At 38.6% G+C, this 26,476-nt stretch overlaps 1 protein-coding gene and 1 pseudogene across 1 annotated transcript in view; one reads left to right on the plus strand and one right to left on the minus strand.

Annotated features, from left to right (window-relative positions):
- Window positions 1-2,498: 2,498 nt before the first annotated feature.
- The window catches only part of LOC130681895 (ATP-dependent RNA helicase DDX4-like), a 78,611-nt gene continuing 54,633 nt past the window's right edge, over window positions 2,499-26,476 (minus strand). Inside the window, exons 8-14 of the mRNA XM_057495666.1 lie at window positions 23,539-23,668; window positions 22,004-22,170; window positions 12,174-12,319; window positions 5,210-5,309; window positions 4,172-4,442; window positions 3,910-4,017; window positions 2,499-3,214 (exon numbers count right to left, since the gene is read on the minus strand). Coding sequence (XP_057351649.1) covers window positions 3,128-3,214; window positions 3,910-4,017; window positions 4,172-4,442; window positions 5,210-5,309; window positions 12,174-12,319; window positions 22,004-22,170; window positions 23,539-23,668 — 1,009 coding nt within the window. The 3' untranslated portion in view covers window positions 2,499-3,127. The remainder of the gene's footprint in view (window positions 3,215-3,909; window positions 4,018-4,171; window positions 4,443-5,209; window positions 5,310-12,173; window positions 12,320-22,003; window positions 22,171-23,538; window positions 23,669-26,476) is intronic.
- Window positions 13,918-15,882, plus strand: LOC130681897 (protein downstream neighbor of Son-like; annotated as a pseudogene).

Consider the following 26,476-nt stretch of genomic DNA (forward strand, 5'->3'; position numbering starts at 1 on the left):
GGGAAGAAAAGCTAAGCTTTATTATATACTGAATCTCAACCTATACATGCCTTCTCCTGACAACAGTTCTTGAGGAACACCTGAGAGAGGAAAAGGCACCAGACAGGGGCTGTGGGGAGGGTACAGAAACGGGACAGATGGCTGAATTTTACTAAAGCGAGCATTCAATATACAAACAACTTGAAAGCAGACTCTTGAAGGCTTAAGATTTCTGATGCTAAGCAGCACGAAAACAAATGCTTAATGTAAAAAATGATTAAAAAGCAGAAATTTCACTATTTAGCAACATTGGGAAAAAAAGAAAATAAGATAGCTCTCGGAAATAAACAATTGCTGGAAAAAAAAATGAAACAACGAAAGACAGTAAAAATCCCTCCAGAACATAACAAGCAAAAAGATGAAAAACATGAGACATGATAAATGGAATTCTGCAGTTCTAGCATCGATTAGAAGTTCCATAAAGGACAGAGAAAACTTGGAAAAAATTATCAAAGAAATAATATATAACACCTCCAGGACCAGAAAAGGATGATGTGCAAAACACACCAAGTACTAGCCTGAATTAAAAGGCCCACTCATTTGTTCAGAACACCAATATCTTTTGAGATCATGCTTCCAGAGAATACTAACTTTGAATCGAGAAATGTAATAACATGGTGAAAGGGCATGTTTATTCTTCCAGAAAAGAAAGAAAGAAAAAAGAAAAGAAAACTATAAGGTGAACAAAGTGCTAAAAGAATATGATCCAAGTTTAAATAAAGCAAATTGGTATATGGAATAGTTTTGATCAGTTTTCATTTGACCCCGACATACATAATTCTCCCTGGAAACAAAGAGGTCATAAAATTGGAAAAACAGTAAAAGTAATCAGAATTGGTTCATTGGCCCATTTAGCAAGCAATATTTACATAATGTAAACCCTGCTATTATTATCAATTTTAGAATTGATCTAACCAGGGAGACTTTATAAAATAGAATGAAAATGTTGACATTGTACAGAAGTTGCAATATAACCAGGGAGACTTTATAAAATAGAATGAAAATGTTTACTTTGCAGAAGTTGCAATGTGAAAATCTGTAACAGAAGGAAGGAGAAAGGTGCCTTTATCAGCTCACAAAACATACTTCCAACTAGATTACTTAAAGTTACCGAGCAACTAAGAGTGAGGTGAGTTAAATCCTTACCTATGGTACATCAAGTCAAAAGAAGTCTAAACTTGGTGAGACAAAAATAAAATACGTGATGGCAACCACCAGAAACAGTTAAAGGCAGTTGAAGTGTGGGATGTACAACAGCAATCATATGTGTATCTCTTACTTTGATGATTTTACAAATCATTCGTATCTATACCTAGAAATGAGGTAATTGAACAAAGGGACATTTACAGTTGGTTTGAAATGATAGGATTATGTATTATTACCTTTCCCTTTTTACATTTGATTCAGTAATACTATTATGATAATTGGACAAATCAAATTCAAAAATATTTTCAGAGCAATCAGGCCAGCTATGAGCAAGCTGCTCTTTGAGGATATGAAGAAAAAAAAAAGACAGAAATGTCCTATAAATGTTCTCTATGAACAAAATGGAGGAGAAAATTAAGACACATAGATAGTACATATGCACAAACACCTTCATTCAGCCTTTCCCAAAAACGAGTTTATGGAGATCAAGTTAAATATTTCCCATATTTTTATTAGTTGAACTCCTCTTTCTGAATTGTCTGTTCTTTAAGCATTCACCTATTGCTATCCTACACACACACATATAAAGAACTACACATTGATAATCCATGGCAGTGACAGTAGTATTCCTCATCTGCTATTCACTTTTGATATGAGCAACTAAATCCTTTCGTGATCAAATCTGTTCATCTCCTTCATGATTTATGATCTTTGAGTTTAACGTCAGCTTAACATCAGACTTTAAAGGCTTAATATTTAATTGTTTTATAGTTTTAATTTTGATAATTCACACAGAATTTTGAATATAGCATGGGGTAGGTTATCTAACTAATCCCAACAACATCTTTTCATATGTGATGTTTCATTTACGAAGCAAATTCCTATAATAAGATACATGTTGGGGACAAGATGCTTTGGATTTTTTTTAAGTGATCACTGACATATATATAACACTGATCATTTTTTGTCTCCCCAATATTTACACCTCACTTGTTTTATGTCTTAGTGTTTTGGTTCATTCATTTAATGACTTAAGAACTTCTTCCATTCTAGTAGATAATGTTAAGTTGAAGATATGTAATGGTAAATGAAAAAAAGATTCCCCTGAAATAATGATGGCAAGAGTGAGCAGCATTGTTTCTTATTGATAAGAGTCTGAGTTTAAAGAACGATTTTCATTATTTAAGATATGTATTAATGTACATTATACCGTAATATTTGTTTAGACTCTTTTGTTCACTTCATCGGTTTCCCGATGCAACAAAATTTAAAATACAGAACTATGATAGGTAACAAAGAAGAACTAAAAGCGCTACTGGAAAACTTAAGGGGAAGAGTGTTTCATCCTTTATTTTCAAGGAAAGTCTACATATTATGAAAACAAGCATTTGTTATATCATTGAGTACAGAGCTCACATAGCAAACATTTCACCATTTTTATCATATCGGATGATCTAGAATCAAAATTGTCTTAACAGGCTTATGTCTTTCACTGCTTCATGACAATCACGTTACCATATTTTAGTGAAACACTCTATCTAGCTTTAAGGTTTCCTTTTGAGTAAAAATGAGACCTAACAATTTTTAACCAAAAATGTATATATGCTATTGCTTGTAATAGGATCCGTAAACACTATACTAAGACTTAGCATTTAGACATGAAACATGTCTAAAACCTCTGAAGAATACTCTAAAAATAAGCAAGACATCTATAATGCTTTAATCTTTCCAGGTAACACCATTTATATCAGTAACTGCAACGCTGTAACTTTCAGCATTTCACATAACTAGTCAGGATATATATTTCTTTAAGGGTGGGAGTAAGAACAGAAGAGAAGAGATACAAGTGTCAGATTTCACAGTTCTGTTAAAAGCTCAAAAATCAAAACTATTGTCTTCTCCGCATCAAAACTGTGCCACAAACTTGAAGGCTGTTTCAGCTTTAATCCCATGACTCACCACCTACTGGATTGGGAGCTTGTAACGAAGAAAACCCTGTTGTGTTGAAAGTGCTCTTGCCCTGGTAATCCTTAAAAAAAAAGGAAGAAGGAAACATTTAATTTTATGACATCTCTAAAATTACAATGCCCAGAGAGCAGGGACTCAAGCTTTCTACCACGTCTTCCCAAAACACATATACATATATATAAAACGTTCTTCTCACTAAATTCAGTCCATCTGAAAAAAGGACCATATAACCTTGGAGGTCTGAACTGTGCACAAAATATTTCAGGAAAAAACTTTTTTAATCCAATAGTTTTGACAAGTAAAAGAACTTAAAAGCTCTACACTTCAGTGATTAAGCATAAATATTCAATGACTAATATGCCCATTATCTCTGTATAAAAGTAGTGATGCCTATAAACTGACACATCAGAAAAGATGTGTAATTCATTATCTCAAGTCTTTTATCTTGATTAATAATGTAGTCACAATTCCAAAAGTAAAGAATTCCTACGGAAAATTTGTAAGACCCGAAATCAGAATTTGAAATGCCAGCAAACCTAGGAAAAGAGGATATTTGAGCATAAAATTCAAAGTCAATTCCTCACCTTTAAGACCAAAAATATACATGTACACAGAATTTTAGAAATACTACAGGAATCTTCTAGGTAAGAAAATAATGACTTAAATTATTGAATGTTTAGTTACTTCCCATTATTAAGTACGACATTCACAAAGAGAAACTGTAAGCCAAGTTCCGAATTCTTCCCCTCAACTAACCTTTCTAGTATCAACTGATGCAAACACATTTCCTCTTGTACTACCACTGGGGCCCGAACGTGTACTACAGGCAATTTCTTCCAACCATGCAGGAACATCCTGTTGAGCCTTAAAAAAGAGAATTTACTTCATATACTATACCATGCTTAAGAAAATCTCAAGGATGGCACAGATTACTCTTCCTGAATATATGTATATATAAAATGTCTACTTTTAATGATAAAGAACACCATCACTTCAGTTTTAAAAATTTGGAACTTACATCTGACAATACTTTCACCAGAGGCTGTGCCAAATGGTTATCTGATTCAGGATCAAAAAAGGAAATAGCTCTGCCAGTATTTCCACAACGACCAGTACGTCCAATTCGATGGACATACTCCTCAATGGTAGAAGGAAGATCAAAATTGATAACATGTTGAACATTTTCAATATCCAGCCCTCTGCCTGCTACTGAGGTAGCAACAAGAACCGGGCACCTTCCACAGCGAAAATCCCCTAGACTCTGCTCTCTCTCTCGCTGCTGCCGGTCACTGGAAAGAAAAGAGACCATGCATATGGACAGTACTCGAAAAAAATATTACAGAGAACCAGTAAAGTTCACATTAATTTCTTTTTAATAATGGTAAGAATAGCAGCATTTAATATCAATGTCTCTCTCTTATATGCCAGGTGTTATACTGATTGCTTTCAAGCCATCATTTTATTTAATTCTCAGAATGACACTCTGAGGGTGGAACAATGATCTCCACACAGGCAATGCAGAGAGCCAAAGTGCAGACTAACATATGACAAACATCAGAGCTTACCTATTAATAATCTCTTTCTAGTCTTAACAAAAAAATACACGCTTCATGATGAGAATGCTTCACAAACAGAAGGTTTTTTTAAGTACTAATCTCAAACTTCTACCTGTTCAGTGACTATCTTAGATCCATTAGTAAAGTGTCAATAAAGTTGTGTTAATATGACATTTTTAAGCGTGCCAATACAAAACTGTCAGGAAACAGAAAGATAAGAGTGAGCAAAGGACAAATTTAGATGTAAGGACAAGAGGGTGTTAAGTGAGATCTGTTGAGAAGGTATCACTACTCATAATGAGTCTAAGAACTTGCCCCCATCCATTCCCACCATTTAGTCCTTACAGAAACTTAAAATGAAGATGAAGGGCAAGTTTAGATCTTGAAGCTTCTGAACCCTAATCCTAGGATTATGTCATATTAGTTATATACACTGATGCTTTTGAACAAATGACAAATAGAAGTCCCCCCCGACTAGGAAATCATATCAATCTACTTACCCATGAATACTTGTTGTTGATATTTTCTCTTGACAAAGAAAACTGGCAATAAAGTCTGCTCTTTTCTTAGTTTCAACAAAAACCATGGTTCTTTCATCACCTAGAAGACAATGCAACAATGATTAACACTCAAACTACAAAATCAGGAAATGGATAAAAAGGTGGGGGGTGGCGCTCACTAGGAAACAAGCTCATCTACCACTGTACTCCCAGCACTCTGACGCAGCCTGGTAGCTAATAGGAACTCAACTATCTCCTGAACGAATGAAAGATAAAAAGACAAGGGACTGTCTTCCTACTTTAGGGACAAAAAAAATCACCTTGCCCCTTATCTTCCCCAGCCAACATCAGAAAGAAGAGACTTAGGTAAGGATAGATGATATCTAACTGCCAGCTCCTAGTGATTCCAAATTCTTCTCAGGCCCTTTATTTCCCTCTCTATAAACAAATGCCTTTGTTTACTTCCCAAGATAAGGCAATCTTTCACCTGCTTTTATTGCCCAAGGTAGCTATCATACTGACATTCAAACAGGGCTGATAAACCCTACAATATTCCATGTTCCAACATTACCTTTTATTTCAAAAACCCTTTTATCCCCAAAGTATCTCATATATAAAGAAAATGAAATAACTGGGCTTAACACATCAAAGAACATTTACTTGTGAGCTTAGTATTTAATTGATAGAAATTCAAGCATAAGTCAGAGATTTTTCTACACAAGAAATTTCCCTATAAAATGTTAGAGACAGCTACTACAAAGCCACAGTAATCAAGACAATGTGGTACAGGAACAAGAACAGACACACAGACCAATGCAACAGACTAGAGAGCCCAGATATAAACCCAAGCATATATGGTCAATTAATATATGATAAAGGAGCCATGGATATACAATGGGGAAATGTATGGGAGAAAATATTTGTAAATGACATATCCAACAAGGGGTTAACATCCAAAATATATAAAGAACTCACATGCCTCAACGCCCAAAAAGCAAATACCCTGTGAAAAAATGTATGGAGGGTATGAACAGACACTTCTCCAAAGAAGAAATTCAGATGGCCAACAAGGCATATGAAAAGATGCTCCACATCGCTAATTATCAGGGAAATGCAAATTAAATTAAAACCACAATGAGATGTCACCTCACACCAGTTAGGATGGCTAACATAGAAAAGACTAGGAACAACAAATGCTGGCGAGGATAGAGAAAGGGAAACTCTCCTACACTGCTGGTGGGAATGTAAGCTAGTTCAACGATCGCGGAAAGCAATATGGAGGTTCCTCAAAAAAACAAAAAATAGAAATACCATTTCACCCAGGAATTCCACTTCTAGGAATTTACCCTAAGAATGCAGGAGCCCAGTTTCAAAAAGACATATGCACGCCTATGTTTATCACAGCATTACTGACAAAAGCCAAGACATGGAAGCAACCTAAGTGTCCATCAGTAGATGAATGGATAAAGAAGAGGTGGTACATATACACAATGGAATATTATTCAGCCATAAGAAAGAAGCAAATCCTACCATTTGCAACAACATGGATGGAGCTAGAGGGTATCATGCTCAGTGAAATAAGTCACGCACAGAAAGACAAGTATGAAATGATTTCCCTCATTTGTGGAGTATAACAGCGAAGCAAAACTGAAGGAACAAAATAGCAGCAGACACACAGACTCCAAGAAGGGACTAGTGGTTACCAAGGGGGAGGGGTGGGGGAGGGCTGGTGGTAGGGAGGGAGAAGGGGATTGTGGGGTATTATGATTGGTGCACATGGTGTATGGCATGGGGGGTCAAGGGGAAGACAGTGTAGCTCAGAGATGACAGATAGGGACTCTGGCATCTTACTACACTGATGGACAGTGACTGCAATGGGGTATGGGACTCGATAATAAGGGTGAATGTAATAACCATTGTTCTCCTTGAGAAACCTTCATAAGAGTGTATATGAATGTTACCTTAATAAATAAATCCATCAACATCCTCCACTACATCGACAAAAAGGACAAAAATCACATGATCATCTCCATAGATGCTGAAAGAGCATTCGGCAAAATTCAACATCCATTCATGATAAAAGCTCTCAACAAAATGTGTATAGAGGGCAAGTACCTCAACATAATAAAGGCCATATGTGACAAACCCACAGCCAACATCATACTGAACAGCGAGGTGCTGAAAGCTCTTCCTTTAAGATCGGGAACAAGACAAAGGATGCCCACTCTCCCCACTTCCATTCAACATAGTTCTGGAGATCCTAGCCTCCAGAAATGAGCCAGGCAGAAAAAGACAAGTACCAAATAATTTCCCTCATTTGTGGAGTGTAACAGCAGAGCAACAACTGAAGGAAAAAAACAGCAGCAGACTTGGACTCCAAGAATGGACTAGCAGTTACAAAGGAGCAGGGGTGGGAGGGGGATTACGGGAAGATGGTGGCGTGAGTAGTTCAGAGGAAATCTCCTCCCCCAAACATATACATTTATGAAAATACAATAAATAAACAATTCCTAAGAGACACCAGTGGATGCAGTACAACAGCTAGGATACATCTACATCTGTGAGAACTCAACATCACACGAAGGGGGTAAGGTACAAGCCGCGGCCAGGCGGGACCCGAATGATCCCCCACCCCAGAACCCGGTGAGAAGAAAGGAGTCAGAACGCGGAGGGAGGGAAAGCCCAGGACTGCTAAACAACCAGATCTAGAAATCCGCCCCTGGAGCGCAGACACAAGGTGCACAGGGTGCTGGATATCAGAGAAACGAAAAAGAAAAACCTGTGGGTAGGTCCACGCAACCGGCGCCCCTGAGACAAAAGAAAAGCAAGTGCTTTCTGCAAGTCTTAAAGAGACAGGGACCGCATAGCTGGACGAAGTCGTCCCGGTACACTTAGACAGCAGCTAGGAATCCCGGGGAAACCTTAGGCGCCCTAAACCCCGGGGAGGCAGTGCAGCTCTGAAGCCCCTCACGACACTAAGCAGCCTGCCAGTCATTCCTCCAACTGGGGCGGACCCCGACACACCAGCCCAATAGCGGGAGAGTGGCAGCGCATGCTGGGGGCAGCGGTGCCAGAAGTGACCAGGAGTGGATCCCGTGCACCAACGGTGCCAGAGGGGACCAGGAGAGGCTAGTGCGAGTCTGTAGCGGAGGCAACCAAACAGCCCGGGTGTGGCTCACATGCACCGGCAGCAGTGGAACCAGAGGGAGCAGGTGAGCTCCCAGCAGTCAACCAGAATCCCAGCCCAACACACAGCCACCCAGCAGGGGTGCCTCTATCACGGAGGAGTGCACCTGGCATGCCTGCCACTCACCAAAGGGCTCCGCACTGCTCTGACGGAGACCCAGCCCACAGCACCTTAGGGGATTAACCCGGTGGCTGCTCCAGGAGTGCGGGTAAATGACACAGGCAGTGGAGAATGGCAAGGCATCCAGCAAGCAGGAAAGGATTTTCTTCTCCCAGCTGACACACCCACAACCTGCCTACAGCCACCGCTATCACCATGAAAAGGCAAAAATGTTTAGTCCAGTCCAAGATAGTCCAGACAACAGCTGAGAGAGGTTCTGCAGAGACAGACCTAACCAGTCTCCCTGAAAAAGAATTCAAAATAAAAATCATAAACATGCTGACAGAGCTGCAGAGAAATATGCAAGGGCTAAGGGACGATGTCCGGAGGGAGATTACAGAAGTGAAACAAACTCTGGAGGATTTATAAGCAGAATAGATAAGATGCAAGAGGCCATTGATGGAATAGAAACCAGAGAGCAGGAATGCATAGAAGCTGACGCAGAGAGAGATGAAAGGATCTCCAGGAATGAAACAATATTAAGAGAACTGTGTGACCAATCCAAAAGGAACAATATCTGCATTACAGGGGTACCAGAAGAAGAAGAGAGAGAAAAAGGGATAGAAAGAGTCTTTTAAGAAATAATTGCTGAGAAATTCCCCAAACTGGGGGAGGAAATAGTTGCTCAGACTACAGAAGCACACAGAACTCCCGAGAGACGGTACCCAAAGAGGACAACACCAAGACACATAGTAATTGAAATGGCAAAGATCAAGGACAAGGACAGAGTATTAAAGGCAGCCAGAGAGAGAAAAAAGGTCACCTACAAAGGAAAACCCATCAGGCTATCATCAGACTTCTCAGCAGAATCCTTACAGGCCAGAAGAGAGTGGCATGATGTATTTAATGCCATGAAGCAGAAGGGCCTTGAACCAAGAAAACTTTATCTGGCAAGATTATCATATAAATTGGAAGGAGGGATTAAACAATTTCCAGATAAGCAACAGCTGAGAGAATTTACTTCCCACAAACCATCTCTACAGTGTATTTTGGAGGGACTGCTATAGATGTAAGTGTTCCTAAGGTTAAGTAGGTGTCACCAGAGGTAATAAAAAGGGATAGACAAAGAGTACAGAGTATGACACCTAATATATAAAGAATGGAGGGGGGAAAAGAAACTTTAGATTGTGTTTGTAATGGCATACTAAGTGAGTTAAGTTAGACTCGTAAGATAATAAGGAAGTTACCCCTGAACCTTTGGTAACCCCGAATTTAAAGCCTGCAATGGCAATAAGTACATGACTGTAGATAATCACCCTAAATGTAAATGGTCTGAATGCACCAATCAGAAGACATAGCGTCACTGAATAGATTAAAAAAAAACAAGACCCATCTATATGCTGCCTACAAGAGACTCACTTCAAACCCAAAGACATACACAGACTAAAAGTGAAGGGATGAAAAAAGATATTTCATGTAACTAATAGAGAGAAAATATTATACAAGTATTGTTCCATTTGGCTTGGTCACATAGCTCTCTTAATATTCTTTCATTCCTTGAGATCCTTTCTTCTCTGTCTTCCTCTGATTCTCTGTATTCCTGTTCTCTGATTTCTATTCCATTTACCATCTTCTCTACCTCATCGAATCTGCTCTTAAATCCCTCCATGGTATGTTTCATTTCAGCTACTTTATTTTCCAACGTGTCTATCTCTGTCTTGAATTCATTCCTTAGATCTTGAATATTTTTCTGTAGCTCCATTAGCATGTGTATGACTTTTATTTTGAATTCTTTTTCAGGAAGATTGGTTATTTCAATTTCACTGAGTCCTCTTTCTGGTGTTTGAGGGGTTTTGGATTGAACAATGTTCTTCTGCCCTTTCATAATCCTTGAGTGATGGCAGGGGTCACAGGTAAGCAGTGCCATTGCCTACCCAAAGGAGAGAGCTCTTTGCTGCTTCCCAGCCACAGTGCCTGCCTCCACTGTCAAGGCCAATGAGCCAAACACAGGGAATAGCCTCTGTGTTAAGCCCCTAAGGTGCATAGGCAGGGCTGCCATCCAGCCGGCCTGGCACAATGGCAGAGGATGCAGGTTTGAGCACAGGTGCTGGAAGGGAGGAAGGAGTGGCAGGCTGCTTATTGCAGTGGGGGTCCTTGGGGCTGCATTGCCAGTCAGGTGCATGGAGCACCTGCAGCTCCTGCAAGTTCCCAACCTGCTGGGTTGAGAGTGCCGGGATGATTTTATCCACCTGTTCCTTCTCCTGGGCAGTTAGCTCTGTGTAATCCTTGCCCCTTCAGCAGCCCTCTCACTGTTGGGAAGTCTTTCAAAGCGCCCACATTTCTTTTGTCCCAGAGCAGCTGGTTGTGGGAACCTGTTCTCCACATGCAGCTAGAATCTCAGTCTCCGACATTACTTTTCAAGCCCTCTAATCTCCAGAGCACCATGCAATGTGTTTGCGCTCCCAGAGTAGATCTCCAGGGCTGGGTATTTAGCAGTTCTGGGCTTCTACTCCCTCCCCACTCTGTTTCTCTTCCTCCTGCCGGTGAGCTTCCGTGAGGGAGTGGTCAGGTCTCGCTGGGTTGCGGCTTTGTTACTTTACCCTTTTCTGTGAGATGTTCTCTTTCCCCAGATGTAGACTGGCTGGTGCCATCTTATTTCTCGCCACTCCTTTAGGATTAGTAATTTGCTGTCTTTTCGTATTATATGTGGTTTTGGGAGGAGATTTCTGCCTCACTTCTCACGCTGCCATCTTTTTTCCAACTGTCTACATTTATTTTTAAATGCTCGCTTGTCACTTCACTTAAACTGGTAACCAACTATTGTTTCTCATTCACCAATGATCCTACACTAATCAAATGTTACGGCTCCCCCCTGACAGCTCTTGCTTTTGCCCTTTTAAAATCAGGTCATACATTTAGAAAAAGAAATCCACCTAAACTACCTTGAGATTTTCCAGAGAACCCCAGGAAAATATAAACCCCAGGAAAATCCCAAGAATGACATTCAAACTGAAACAGAAGTAAGAAAACTGAGGGATGGGGAAAATGTACAACACGTAAGAACACTTAACCTGTGAGGTACCAAAGTATTAAAATGGCCATATCAGAAAGTTTTATTTGCAGGTACAAACTAAGTCTACCTCAATCAAACAAAAAAATATGACTTCCTTTAAAAATTGTTTTTTTGTATGGGAAAGGAGTAGATTTCTTAACAGTATTATGAACAGAGGGACCAGATATTTAAAGTCCCTTCCAGCTCTAAAAGTCTTTGAATCTATGAATATATGATGCTTATGAAGCAACAACCAGGAACCAGAAATACAACAAAGAATCCACTTTTGGAGGATTAGTTTCATGTAAATACACATTACTAAGCCTTTCCATTTTCTGAAATTAAAAATTATACATATGTTATTCTCTAGAAATAGTTTTTAGTTAAATACTGTTCAAGTAAGTCTCAAATCCTTCCCATTTTTAATCTCTATGGAGGAGAAAGAATTATACTGCTACGTAATTTACACAGAAAACTGAATCATAAAACATTTTATACAAAGAGCTTTAGAGAAAGAAGAAGCAATGAAAACTTATACTCATGCCAAAGAATTCTTAATTTTTAAAATTTAGTCATTTTAAAAGCATCAAAATCATGCAAAAAATATTTATATAAAGATAAGATACCTGTGGTTAGTAGAATTCCAACAAGTTTCTCTCTTTTTGAGTACCGGCCAACTGGGAGAATGATCTGCTGAACATCTCTACATGCTATCCCCACTTGTCCAACCACAACAAACAAGTAATTCCGCTTCAAAAACTTACAAGCCAACCTTGAAAGACAAAAGATTATTCCTTTATCCTCTTCCATTAATACTCGTAATATTCACTGAATTCCTGCAAGAATTACTTCAATATCAGACAGATTATAGCAGATAATAAGATTAGGTGGATACTATGTCATCCTAATGCTATTCTTAAAAGTCAGTATAAAATGTTAAGATTTTGCAAAATACAATTACTAGCGAAAAAGTGTGTGTCAGATTATGAATATAATTTCAAGTGGATGTGCTGACCGTGTAAAAACTACATAAAATGTGTATGTAATAACAAAAAGTATGCTAAACCAAGCATTAGACTACAGCAAACAGGAATTTTTATTAAAAATCGAAATGTAAGCCTATGAAAAAATTCTGTTCTTTGCTCACTGCTTTTATGTATGTTATTCCCAAAACTTGTTTTCCGAAAACACTACTTACTAAATTAGTATACTTGAAATCAACTATTACGCGCTAACCAGATTTTAGGAATCAACTATTACGCGCTAACCAGATTTTAGGTCAGTGTTTTTCATGTCATGAAACATACAGAAAATGGTATTTGTAGAGCAAAAAAATGGGCAAAAAAAATGAAACAAGAAATCAAAGGCCTAGGGGCTAGGCCCGCACCCGATTGTGTATGCTCACTCCAAAGGTTAAGGGTAACAGCATCTGACACACAATAAAACTCACTGACAGTGCACCATTAAGGCCTGTTTATATCACCCAGAGGTGGGGAACTTCCAATTACAGAACTTTCTTTCTGGGATTAAAGATGAGGTCCAAATCTATCATCAGTCCTCCTCTCTCCTAAATAGAGGCCCCTTATTTTCTAGCTGCCTCCTAAAATATCATTGTAATAATTTAAACTCAGGCTATCCAGAATCTTAATAATCACTGCTTCTTTCCTCTCACTTGCATTCTTACCATAAAGGAGAAAGAAAAGCTGCTTTTTTATATACCTCCATCTAAGTCAAGCATACTCTCATCCAAGCACAAACCTTGAAATTACCTACAATTCGTTGTCCATCATCGTTTTCATTCACTAAAACATTTAGTGAGTGCCTTGTGAAGGGCGTATATGGCTACAAGGTACCGGAGGCACAAAGATAAATACGATAAAACTTCACCAAAAAACTACTGGAATAAATGAATTCAGTAAAGTCACGGGATACAAAACCAATATGCAAAAATCTGTTGCATTTCTGTATAAAACTGACCAGCTACCGAAAGAAAAACTAGGAAAACAATCCCATTTGCAACTGCATTAAAAAGAATAAAATACCTAGGAATAAATCTAACCAAGCAGGTGAAAGGCCATTATTTTGTATGGAATCACAGAAGACCCCCAAAAGACCAAGCAATCTTGAAAAAGAATGAAGCTCGGGGAGGACCACATTTCAAACTACACAACAAAGCTACAGTAATCAAGACAGTATGGTACTGGCACAAAAGTAGAGACATAGACCAGGAACAGAAATAGAGAGCCCAGAATTAAACCCATGCATATAAGGCCAATTAATATGTGACAAAGGAGGTAAGAATGCACAATGAGGGGGCGGGGTCGGCACCGCGGGAAGTGCCAGCAGAAAGGCTGGGTGGCTGCGTGGGTCATGGCCCTCTCGGTTCCCGGATGCTCGCCCGGTTTCAAAAAGCCGCCGGAGACTTTGCGGCTCTGACGGAAGACGGCCTGGAGCCTTGGGGCCGCCGCTGTGCCCAGGGAGCTGCCCGAGCCGGTGCCACGCCACGCCGCCCTGGCAGCCGGGCTGCCCCTCCGCCCCTTCCCGGCGGCGGCGGACAGAGGCTGCGGTGGCGGCCTGGCCGCGGCCCGGAGGAACCCCTTCGCCCACCTGGACACCCGTCCGCGGGCCTCCGCGGAGCCCCGCTACGGGCCACCCTGCGCCGAACAGGCAGTGCCGGGCCCGTTTTTAGATTCTAATCAAGAGAATGATTTGTTATAGGAAGAGAAGTTTCCTGAAAGAACAGACGTTACTGAATTACTCCAGACTCCCCACATATCATCCTCCGAATCTGATATTCCATCCTCAGAAAGTACTGAGTTACCTGCGGACTGGAGTATTAAAACTCGACTCCTTTTCACCTCTCCTCAACCCTTTACCTGGGCAGATCATTTGAAAGAACGGGAAGAGGCTCAAGGTGTGGTGCAGCGTTGTAGGGCAACAGAACTTACTATGCCTCAAAGTATCCAGGTCTGTGAGCTTCACTTCTCTATATAATCTTCTGAAGACAAAATTTTGCCCCTATTTCTACGTTTGTACCTATCAGTTTACTGTCCTGTTCCATGCAGCAGGATTCACAGGAAATGATGTAATCACAGCTCTCATATCTCCTACAACTAGAGGCATCAGAGAAGCTATGAAAAATGAAGGTATTGAATTTTCCTCGCTTTTATTAAAAGAAAATGGCCATGAGAAGAAAAAAGCATCTGGAACAAGCCCTGGGACATGAGGAGGAGCAAGTAATCAGTGATGAGGATGAATAAGAAAGTTTTTCCTGGCTGGAAGAGATGGGTGTGCAAGATAAAATTTAGAAACTAGACATGCTGTCTATCAAGATGAGCTTAACTGCTACCTCGGGTCCACAGGCAGGACTTCCACCAACCCTCTTATCCCCTATAGCTTTTCGGGGTGCCACAATGCAAATGCTGAAGGCACGAAGTGTAAATGTGAAGACACAAACTTATTCTGCATACAAGGATCAATTTAGTTTGGAGATTACAGGTCCTATCATGCCTCATTCTCTACATTCAGTGACCATGCTACTCAAATCTTCACAGAGTGGGTCATTTTCTGCACGACTGTATACACAGGAGTCAACTGCTGTATTTAATATATGCCCACCAATAGAAAAAGTACTGGATAAGGAGACCACTCCTGAGGAGCTTGCCAACTGTGGATTGCACCCTAAAACTCTGGATCAACTTAGTCAAGTACCAATATTGGTGAAATCATCATTACGGCATGTGGAAATGAGTGACTACATCTATAATTGGAGATCCTGAACATCAAAGTAAGCCTAAAAGGAATCTTTGAGGAAAAAAGCCTTCTAGCAAGGAAATTCAAGATTCCTATACCTTTGGCTTTAAAGTTCATTTTGGAAGTTAAATGAACATTACCTTAAAAGTGTTAAAATGTTTAAAATGTTAATCTATGACATTAACTTTTATTACACGCATTAAGCAATAGGATTGAGGTTTTAAAGTTTTACCATTTTGGTAAGAGTCTGATATGAAAGTACTCCAACTTCTTTAAAAACTCAATGAGAATTTTAGATTCCCTAGAACGTAATTATAAAACAAGCAGAAAACTGTTTCTTTGCAAATGGGAAATTGAGGCTAACTTAGTATCAACTGTCTCATGGCATTCTGACTAATGGCATTAGGGCAAAAGTGTATTTGTAGGGCAAAACGATTTTGTAGGTTCTAGTTTTATGAAGGTAGAAAACAAACGTAGTCAACATGTACGGAGCTGGCTATTGATGCTTCTACCCATAGTTGCTTTCCTACTGATTTACAATTCCTCTATTCTCAAATATATTAAACTTGTTTTTATAATGCAAAAAAAAAAAAAGAATGCACAACGAGGAAAGGGCAGTCTATTCAGTAAATGGTGTTGGGAAAACTGGACAGCTACACCCCCAAAAATGAAACTGGATCACTGTTTACACCATACACAAAGATAAAACTCAAAATAGGTTAAAGAACTGACTCTAAGACCTGAATCCATAAAATTCCTAAAAGAAAACACAGGCAGTACATTCTTGAACATTGGCATTAGTAATTTTTTTCCTGAATATGTCTCCCTAGGCAAGGGAAACAAAAGCAAACGTGATCAAGTGGGATTACAATAAAGTAAAAGGCTTTTGCAAATGAAACCATGAACAAAATGAAAAGGCAGCTTACACCATGGGAAAAGATATTTCCAAGTGGTACATCCAATAAAGGGCTAATATCCAAAATAGGTAAAGAACTCATATAACTCATCCACCAAAAGAGAATCATTGGTAACTGTTAGTCCATTCTGATAAAAAGATAATCTGATTAAAAAGTGGGCAGAGAATCTACACAGATATATACCCAAAAAAGACAGAGGGGTGGCCAACAGACACATGAAAAGATGCTCAACATCACTAATCATCAGGGAAAGGCAAATCAAAACCACAATGAGATATCACCTCACACCAGTCAAAATGTCTAGTACCCATAGGACAATAAATAACAAACTAATAATAATAATAATAATAAAATAAAAGTGTTTGCAAAGATGTGAAGAAAAGGGAACCTCTGTGTGCTCCTGGTGGGAATGTAAATTGGTACAAAGCCACTATGAAAAACAGTATGGAGATTTCTCAAAAAACTAAAAATAGAATTACCATATGGCCCAGTAATTCTACTTATAGGTATTTACCCAAAGAAAACAAAACCACTAACCTGAAATATGCACTCCTGTGTTTACTGCAACATTATTTACAATAACCAGAATATGGAAGCAACCTAAGTGCCCATCAATGGATGAATGGATAAAGAAGATGTGCTACACACATACAATGAAATATTACTCAGCCATAAAAAACAATGAAATTTCATCATTTATAACATGACATGGATGGGACCAGAGGTTATTATGCTAAGGGAAATAAAAGAAATATAAACCTTATATGATTTCACTTATATGTGGTATCTAAAACCAACCAACCAATGAACCAACCAACCAACCAGTAATGTTCCTATAAAAATAGAGAACAGACTAGTGGTTGCCATCAGGGGAGGGAAATGGAAGGACAAGTGAAATAGCTGAAGGGGAGAAAAAACTGAGAATATTTGATATCTTGATGTTGGTAATAGTAACATGTATGTACACATATGGCAAAATTCATCAAGCTGTACGTTAAGATTTCTGTATCTCAATAAAAAAATCATTTAAAAACGAATACAATCGCCTCTGCCTCTGAGGTGCTCAAATCAAGTAGGATAAATGTATAAAAACAATTACCATAATTTAAAAATATTTAATATACTTTAATACTTACATATTTTAATTATATATTAAGTATTTAAAAAATTAATACAATAGTCTAGTGTTACAATAGGTGACATCTACTGAACACTAATTATATTCCAAGAATGTACAAAGTTTTTTAAATAGTTTTTTCCCAAGATACACAGGCATGCAATAGACAAAATGATGTCTATTTAGCAAAGTCTTCAAGTTTGCAGCATCTCTAAGGAGCAGCAAGCAAGGAAAAGCGATGACTCAGGAAAGGCATACAACACAGAAGGAGAGGTGAACAAGAACAAATAATTAGAAGGGGCAGAATTGGCTTGCTCAGCCAATAGGAAAGAGTTTTCATACACCAGAAACATGATTCCAGGTAAGAAAGTGGCAGATGAGGCAGAGCTTATGTCATGTGTAAAACACCTTGAAAGTTGGTTAGTCCATGGACATAGGAAGACATAGAAGGGTATTTTTTGTTGTAGTATCACTAATATACAATCACATGAGCAACACTGTGGTGACTAGATTACCCCCATTATCAAGTCCCCACCACAAACCCCATTACAGTCACTGTCTATCAGCATCAGCACAGTAAGATGCTGTAGAATCACTACTTGTCTTCTCTGTGTTGCACAGCCCTCCCCGTGCCCCCCCTTCAAATTATACATGCTAATTGTAATACCTCCTTTCTTTTTCCCTGCCCTTATCCCTCCCTTCCCACCCATCCTCCCCAGTCCCTTTCCCTTTGGTAACTGTTAGTCCATTCTTCTGTTCTGTGAGTCTGCTGCTGTTTTGTTCCTTCAGTTTTTGCTTTGCTCTTATACTCCACAGATGAGTGAAATCATCTGGTACTTGTCTTTCTCTGCCTGGCTTATTTCACTGAGCATAATACCCTCTAGCTCCATCCATGTTGTTGCAAATGGTAGGATGTTTTCTTCTTAGGGCTGAATAATATTCCATTGTGTATACGTACCACTTCTTCTTTATCCATTCATCTACTGATGGACACTTAGGTTGCTTCCATTTCTTGGCTATTGTAAATAGTGCTGCGATAAACAGGGGTGCATCTGACTTTTTGAAACTGGGCTCCTGCATTATTAGGGTCAGTTTCTAGGAGTGGAATTCCTGGGTCAAATGCTATTTCTAATTTTAGTTTTTTGAGGAACCTCCATACTGCTTTCCACAATGGTTGAACTAACTTGCATTCCCACCAACAGTGTAGGAGGGTTCCCCTTTCTCCACATCCTCACCAGCATTCGTTGTTATTTTGGATATTTGTTATTTTGGATATTTGGACATCGTCTTTTGGATGTTGGCCATCCTAGCTGATGTGAGGTGATATCTCATTGTGGTTTTAATTTGCATTTGTCTGATGATTAGCAATGTGGAGCATCTTTTTATGTGCCTGTTGGCCATCTGAATTTCTTCTTTGGAGAAGTGTCTGCTCAGGTCCTCTGCCCGTTTTTTAACTGGATTATTTCCTTTTTTGTTTGTTGAGGTGCTTGTGCTCTCTATATATTTTGGATGTCATCCCCTTAACAGAAATGTCATTTACAGATAAATATATTCTCCCATACTGTCGGATGCCTTTTTGTTCTACTGATGGTGTCCATTGCTGTACAGAAGCTTTTTGTTTTCATATAGTCCCACTTGCTCATTTTTGCTTTTGTTGCCCTTGCCCAAGGAGATATGTTCACGAAAAAATTGCTCATGTTTATATTCAAGAGAGTTTTGCCTTCGTTTTCTTCAAAGAGTTTAATGGTTTCACAACTTACATTCAGGTGTTTGATCCATTTCGAGTTTACCTTTGTATATGGAGTTAGACAGTAATCCAATTTCTTTCTCTTACATGTAGTTGTCCAGTTTTGCCAACACCAGTTGTTGAAGAGGCTGTCATTTCCCCATTGTATATCCATGGTTCCTTTTTCATTTATTAGTTGACCATATATGCTTGGGTTAATATCCAGACACTCTATTCTGTTCCATTGGTCCATGGGTCTGTTCTTGTGCCAGTACCAAATTGTCTTGCTTACTGTGGCTTTGTAGTAGAGCTTGAAGTTGGGGAGCATAATCTCCTCTGCTTTATTCTGCCTGGAAGGGTTTATTTTTATTAAATGTCTAAAAGGATCAGACTTTATTTTGGAATTGCAAAGCAAAAGTGAGACTAGAAGCAGGGAGAGAAGTTAGAAAACTGCCAACAAGTAGAAGGAAACTAAAAAGGACTTAAATTAAGGTAGGAAACACAGAAGAAACTAACAGATTTGGAATATTGTAGAGGTTACTTCCAAGTTGGATATTTTTGAAGGGCAGAGAGTTAATGTAGTGTGAGGGAGGAATCAACATGACTCAAAGGTTTTTGGCTTATAAAGATCATGACGCCAAACACATAGTGAATCTGTGGCATCTTACTTCACTGATGGACAGGCACTGCATTGGGGTATGGGTAGGGACTTGATAATATGGTAAATGTAGTAACCACATTGTTTTTTTTTCTACATTATTTTTTAATTTGAAACCTTCATAAGAGTGTATATCAATCCTACCTTAATAAAAAGTTAAAAAAAAAGATCATCATGCCTAAAAGGAAAACTATAAAGGACAGGGAGAGTTGAACACATTGAGTGTCGGACATAACGGACAAGAGTTACTGATAATACATCTAAAAGGAGAAACACTCCCAAAGTCTGGAAGTCAAGAGAGAGATTAGGGATATACAGGTAATACATTCGGAAGTGTTAAAGACGAAGTACCCGCCAGATAAATGGATGCTGCAATGGTTCAATGAACATGGAGAATGAGAAAAGGGGACTTTAGACCCAATAATAGGGAACTTGTAACATTTAAAAGCAGACAGTGAAGCAAAGGAGTCTTCAGGAACTCAAGAATATAAGCAATTCAAGATCTGGGACTCTACCTTGTTTACCATATATCCCCAGGGCTTATCATTAAGTAAGGCTCATAAGAAGTCCTCAACAAGTATTACTGACTGATGGTAGTACACATTCGTCATTGTGGCTGGGCAATATCCAAATACTTCCCTATTTCAGGGGAAATCAAAAAGTAGATAGGCAGCAGGAATATTACCTACTGTTTAGGTAGGCAGTTACCTAATATTAATCACCAAAGATGATAATGGGACTATGGACATCTCATTTCAAATTTATGACACCATTTAAATATAAGAAATTATACTTTATGAAGCACTAAGAAAAAAAAACCCTGCCAACTAACTGCTTTCTTATGATTTAGACTTTTTCCTCAGTAAAGAGCTCTGTTGAACTTTACAAGAAGACTCTTCAAATCATCTATCTAGTAAAATAAATTAACAGCCAGCACCAGTGTCTGATCCTGTCAGACCAGGGAAGCCACTTTACCTCAAAGGAGTCACTGGAACAGGCCTTTAACCATGGGGTCATAGGTCATATCACAATACCTAGATGCTGTCAGCTTGACAAAAATTGGAAAGCCCACTTAAAGAACACCTAACAGGCCAGCTTGGAGTGATTCTTTACGAGGACTGTGTATCATGCAACGAGGCAGAGTAACTCCTTGAATCAAAGATCTTTACATGGAACATGGGTCTGGGAACCAAGAAGTGAAAGAAAGAGTGGCCCACTTACCACCATTCCCAGTGACCCACATGAGAAATCTGTGTTTCCCATCCCCCTACAACTCTAGGTTCTACAGATTTGGAGGTCCTGAGTCCCAAAGACAGAAGAGTTCTGCCAGAGAAAACAGCACGAATCTTACTGAATTACGAGCTAACGTTGCTGTCCGCACTCTTGAGACTCCTTGTAGCCAAGACAGCAGCAGGCAGGCGGAAGACTCACCGTGCTAGCAGCGATGTGTCATACTAATCTCAGAATTCACCAGACAACACGGTATACAGTATGATACTCAATATTTGTCAACGATCGGTATGTCAGTTTTCTACCAAAGGCCCAATTCTCCCAAGCTCTATAATTTTCGCTTGAAGAGAAGATATCAATATAAAAGTAACTACATTTAGAAAGTTCTACTAACGTGTTGCTGACATTTTCATTTCTAGCCTACAAGGGAACAACACATAAAATACTGAGTCATTTACAAGCTTTCGATTATTATCACAAGCCACAATCTGTGCTGATTCTTCTGTTTTTTTGTTTAACTTTTCTTTCTAGTAAAAAAGTGGGCTAAGTAAACAGTCATCTGAAAGGAAAACAAATATCTCTTTCTCCAGTACTTCTAGCATCCTGTCAATACTCATTTCTGCCCTACTGAATTATATTGGTTGTGTTTATAAATGTCTATTTCCTAGTGTCCTTTATGTATAATTCCAGGCAAGAAAGAAGAAAATGAATGAATGAAAACTAAGACAATCCTTTGCTGAAAGAAAATAACATTAGTGAAAAAAAATTAACTGAATTTATTAAGCATTTATTTAATCCTAGCTAGGTGCATGCTATTATAGACACAGTACACATTTTAAATAAAATCTAATGCTAATGTAAAGCCAGGAATTAAAGCAAAACAATGAAAAATATGGTAAGCTTTTCAGAATACATCTACTTTTTAAACTACCTATTTAAAAATCTTAAATAAAAAAAAATCAAGTATCTCAAAAATAAGAATATTCACATTGCTTTTCCTTCCATAAAAGTATTTCTGTACATAACAATCATTATTAAGAAGAAAAAACTTTTACCTCCAAATTTCTCCTGGAAATGTTGCACTAAACATAACGGTTTGACGCTGCTCCTTTGGTGGCATTCCTGGGCAGGAAATTAACTTTATCATTTCTGGTCCAAAGCCCATATCCAGCATGCGATCAGCTTCATCCAAAACTAAGTATCTGACTTGTCCGAGACCAATCTTTAGGAATATTTAAAGGTTAGAGCAGAGAATGCATAGTATTTAATATATTAAACTAAAATATTCTCCACAATTCCCACTAATATTAAGGACAAAAATTAGAAATCAATGCATGAAATGATGAGAATTATGCATAGAAAGTACTATTACTATTTATTTCTGTTCTCAGTTTTTCTCTGCTATAAAACATTTTGTAAGTTAAAGACTAAAAGAAACCAAAACATCTAGGATCAATGCTGCACAACAGACCTTTCTTCAATTACTTAAAAATTCTTTACCTGCTACGTGTTAGCTACTATCCACATGTAGCTTTTAAACACTTGAAATGTGGCTGCTGTGCCTTAAGAACTAAATTTCAATTTTATGTTATTTTCCATTTAAATAGCCACATGTGGCTAGTGTCTACCATACAGAACAGCACAGATCTAGACTGTATTTTACCTGATACAGTTAGACTACAATGTACAAAAAAATTTTCTAACAAAATGACATATTCAAATGTCTTATAACTGGTAAACTTATTTCTAGCTACCTTAAACCCTTAATAAATTCTCTATTCTCTAATCACTCAGGAACAAGTGGGAAACTTCTCTCACCGTTGCATGAACACTTACTGCTTTAAACAGAAGCACACAGTTGCAAAAGGAAAACAAGTGACTTTGGTACCACTGTGGAAGATGTTTAGTGAAAAATCAAGGTGCCATTATCTAGATACTTTTAATGTGATCCTGAGAAAAATACGTTTATGCAGAAAAAGCATGTTTTGAGTAACCCCTTTAAAGAAGAGCCTAAAAAAGGCAAACCAGGTTCATGAAAGTGAACTTAGAGTACTGATTTAGAGATGTAATAATGTGCCATGTGAATATCTAACGTACATGGCCTCTAACATCTCTTTTTAAAGACTTAGAAAGTTAACCTCCTAGTTCATACCACTCTCATGGTTAGACAGGAGACAAAATTACTGATGCCACAAAGGCTTTCTTCCAGGAAAAAAATTATTTCATTGACATATATATGAAACTACATAAAAGCACTTACTGCATTTTTCTCCAAGTGTGGTGGGGTATATGATATAGGTCCTAGAATCAGATCCAGATTCTAACTGTAGCTTTATTGAGCTAACTGAGGGATTTTAAATAATTTACATAATCTCACTGAATTTTTTTTCCAAGTACAGAATGGAAAATACTACTTATCTACTGTTGGAATTATTTTAAGAACTACATAAGAAAACATTCAAAGAATCTGATGGGAACCTAACATATAAATGGTGCTCTAATAAACATATCCACCTTTATGCCCTTCTTTCTCTTTCTCATACATAAAAAGTTTTAATCAATCCCACAACTTTCTCCCTCTAGGGCCTACCTTTTCTTTGCCTATGATATCCATCAGTCTTCCAGGAGTAGCACACAATATATTACAGCCTTGCACTATCTGACGGACTGAATGCCCAAACTGGGTTCCCCCATATATACCAACAGCTCTTACACGAGTCCTATTCATAGGAAAAACAAAAGCCATTGTCAGCTTATTTGCAAACTAGACATTTGTTTCTAACAAGATGTAAAATGAAATAAGTAAAGAATCCTAATACATGGAATTATCTATAAAAAAATCAAATTCTTCCCAGGAAGAAACCAAAAAACAAATTAAATAACTGTGGAAAAATTTTGCTAACTATCTGATAAGGCTTTTCAAAAGCAATTATTAGCATTACCACTCCCCCCAAAAAATAGCCAGAAATACAAAAAATAGCCCATAAAAAATACAAATGACTTTTAAACCTTTTTTTAAGTTCAACATTACTTTAAAAGAGAAGAAAAATGAAGACTAACATGTTTTCCCTCAAGTATAATAATATCAAGTTGGCCAAGGTATAGAGAAATTGGCACTCAAGAAGGTAAACTGATACAATCTCTTTCACAATTTTAGTTCTATTAAAATATAAAAACTATCTCTTGTCCCAATAAATTCATATGTAGGAACTCACCATTCAGATATGTCCCCCAAATGGACAAAGATACCTGTACAATAGTATTCACTGCCAACATTATTGCTCACACCAAAAAGGTTGAAACTCGGTGTCTAACAACAGAAGACTTAAAATTATAGTCCACCCATAAAAAAGGTATAGTGCATTCTTAAAAGGGGGAACAGTTCTAAATTAAGCATTATGTCTAACATACACCATATTAAAGAATAGGGTGACAAGAACTTAGTATGTTACCATTTGTTAAGAGGAAAATTAAAGTGCACACATGTACATCAGTTATTTCCATGATAATTCATAGAAAACTGTTGATCATGGGTATCTCTGAAAAGGAGAGTTAAAGAACTGAGGGTTAGGGAACTCAAGAGGGTGGCGTGAGTAGAGCAGCGGAAATCTCCTCCCAAACACATATATATTTCTGAAAATACAACAAATACAACTAATCCGAAGAGAGAGACCAGAAGATACAGGACAACAGTCAGACTACATCCACACCTGCGAGAACCCTGTGCCTCACGAAGGGGATTAGATACAAGCCGTGGCCCGGCGGGACCCAAGCGCCCCTCACCCCAGCTCCCAGCGGGAGGAGAGGAGTCGGAGCGGGTAGGTAGAGGGAGCCCAGGACTGCTAAACACCCAGCCCTAGCCATCCGCACCGGAGCGCAAAAACACAGTGAGTGGGGTGTTGGATACTAGGGAAACGGGACAGTAAAATCTGCGAGCAGGTCCCCACAGCTGATGCCCCTGGGAAAAAGAAAAGAGAGTGATTTTTGAAAGTCTTAAAGGGACAGGGACCACACAGCTGGATGGAAGCGTCCCGGGATACTTAGCCCAGCATCTGGGAATCCCAGGGAACTCTAGGCGCCCTAACCCCCTGGGCTGCAGCGAAGCTTGGAGGCCCCTCATGGCAATAAACAGCCTCCGATATGCACAATGGAATATTATTCAGCCATAAGAAGTAAACAAATCCCACCATTTGCAACAACATGCATGGAGCTAGAAGGTATTATGCTCAGTGAAATAAGCCAGGCGGAGAAAGACAAGTACCAAATGATTTCACTCATCTGTGGAGTATAAGAACAAAGAAAAAACTGAAGGAAAAATACAGCAGCAGACTCACAGAACCCAAGAATGGACTAACAGTTACCAAAGGGAAAGGGACTGGATGGGAAGGGAGGGGCATTCTGATTAGCACACATAACATGGGGGTCACAGGGAAGGCAGTACCGCACAGAGAAGACAAAGTAGTGACTCTGTAGCATCTTACTACACTGATGGACAGTGACTGTAATGGGGTATGTGGTGGGGACTTGATAATGGGGGGAATCTAGTCACCACAGTGTTGTTCATGTGACTATATATTAATGATATCAAAATTTAAAAATGCCTTGGAAAAAAATAAATAAAGTAAAATATGTACACAAATCCTTCCTTCCTTCAACATGGATCCTCACTGCCTTCCCCTTAACTATGTGCAAAGCAGGCTTCATAGGTGTGCAACCTATGCAGTCACAAAGGGACCCAAGGCTAGAAGATCCCTAAGCTTGGTTTCATGCTGTGCTATTTGCTATCTTAAAATTCGTAGTACTTTTTGAACCAAAGACCCTGCATGTTCATTTTGAACTAGTTTCAGCAAATCACATAACCACTCCTGAATCTGAGCCAGACTTAGCGACTCGCTTAGTGATGGAAAGAATATGGCCAAAGTCATTGAGACCATTTTATAAAGGCCATTGTGGCTGCTCTTTGCTCTCTCACTGATCAATCAGAGGGAAGCCAGTTGCCATTTTGTAAGGACAAACAGGCATCCTCATGGAGAGGTCCAGTCACATGATGGCAATCCTGCCTTACGCCCCATCTGCAACCTCTTGAACCCAAGCCAGAATCCCCCCATTAAACTGTTGCGCAATTCCTAGAACTCAGAAACTGTTTAATATTTATTTTTTTGAACAAAAAAAGGTATTAGCTATTGCTGCTTAACAAATTACCCTAACTAATACAATACCAAATGTTGGCAAAGTGTACAGTGAAGTTGGCATTCTTATATTCTGCTGATAGTACACTGGCTCAGGCTTTAAATTAAGCTCATACTCTTTAATATTAAATTTATAAAAATCTACCCTAATACGTAAAACAGAAAAATAGAAAAGCATTATACAGCAAGCTGTTCATTGTAATTTTATTTATAGTAGCCCCAAATTTGATTCAACCTGAATGCCCCAAACTAGAGAAATAAAATAGATACACATGAATAATCTTAAAAATCACTTAAAAAATTAGGTATGATTATGAAATAAGCTGTTATCCATATTAT

Source organism: Manis pentadactyla, chromosome X (assembly GCF_030020395.1).
Source record: "Manis pentadactyla isolate mManPen7 chromosome X, mManPen7.hap1, whole genome shotgun sequence".
Classification (NCBI taxonomy): Eukaryota; Metazoa; Chordata; class Mammalia; order Pholidota; family Manidae; genus Manis; species Manis pentadactyla.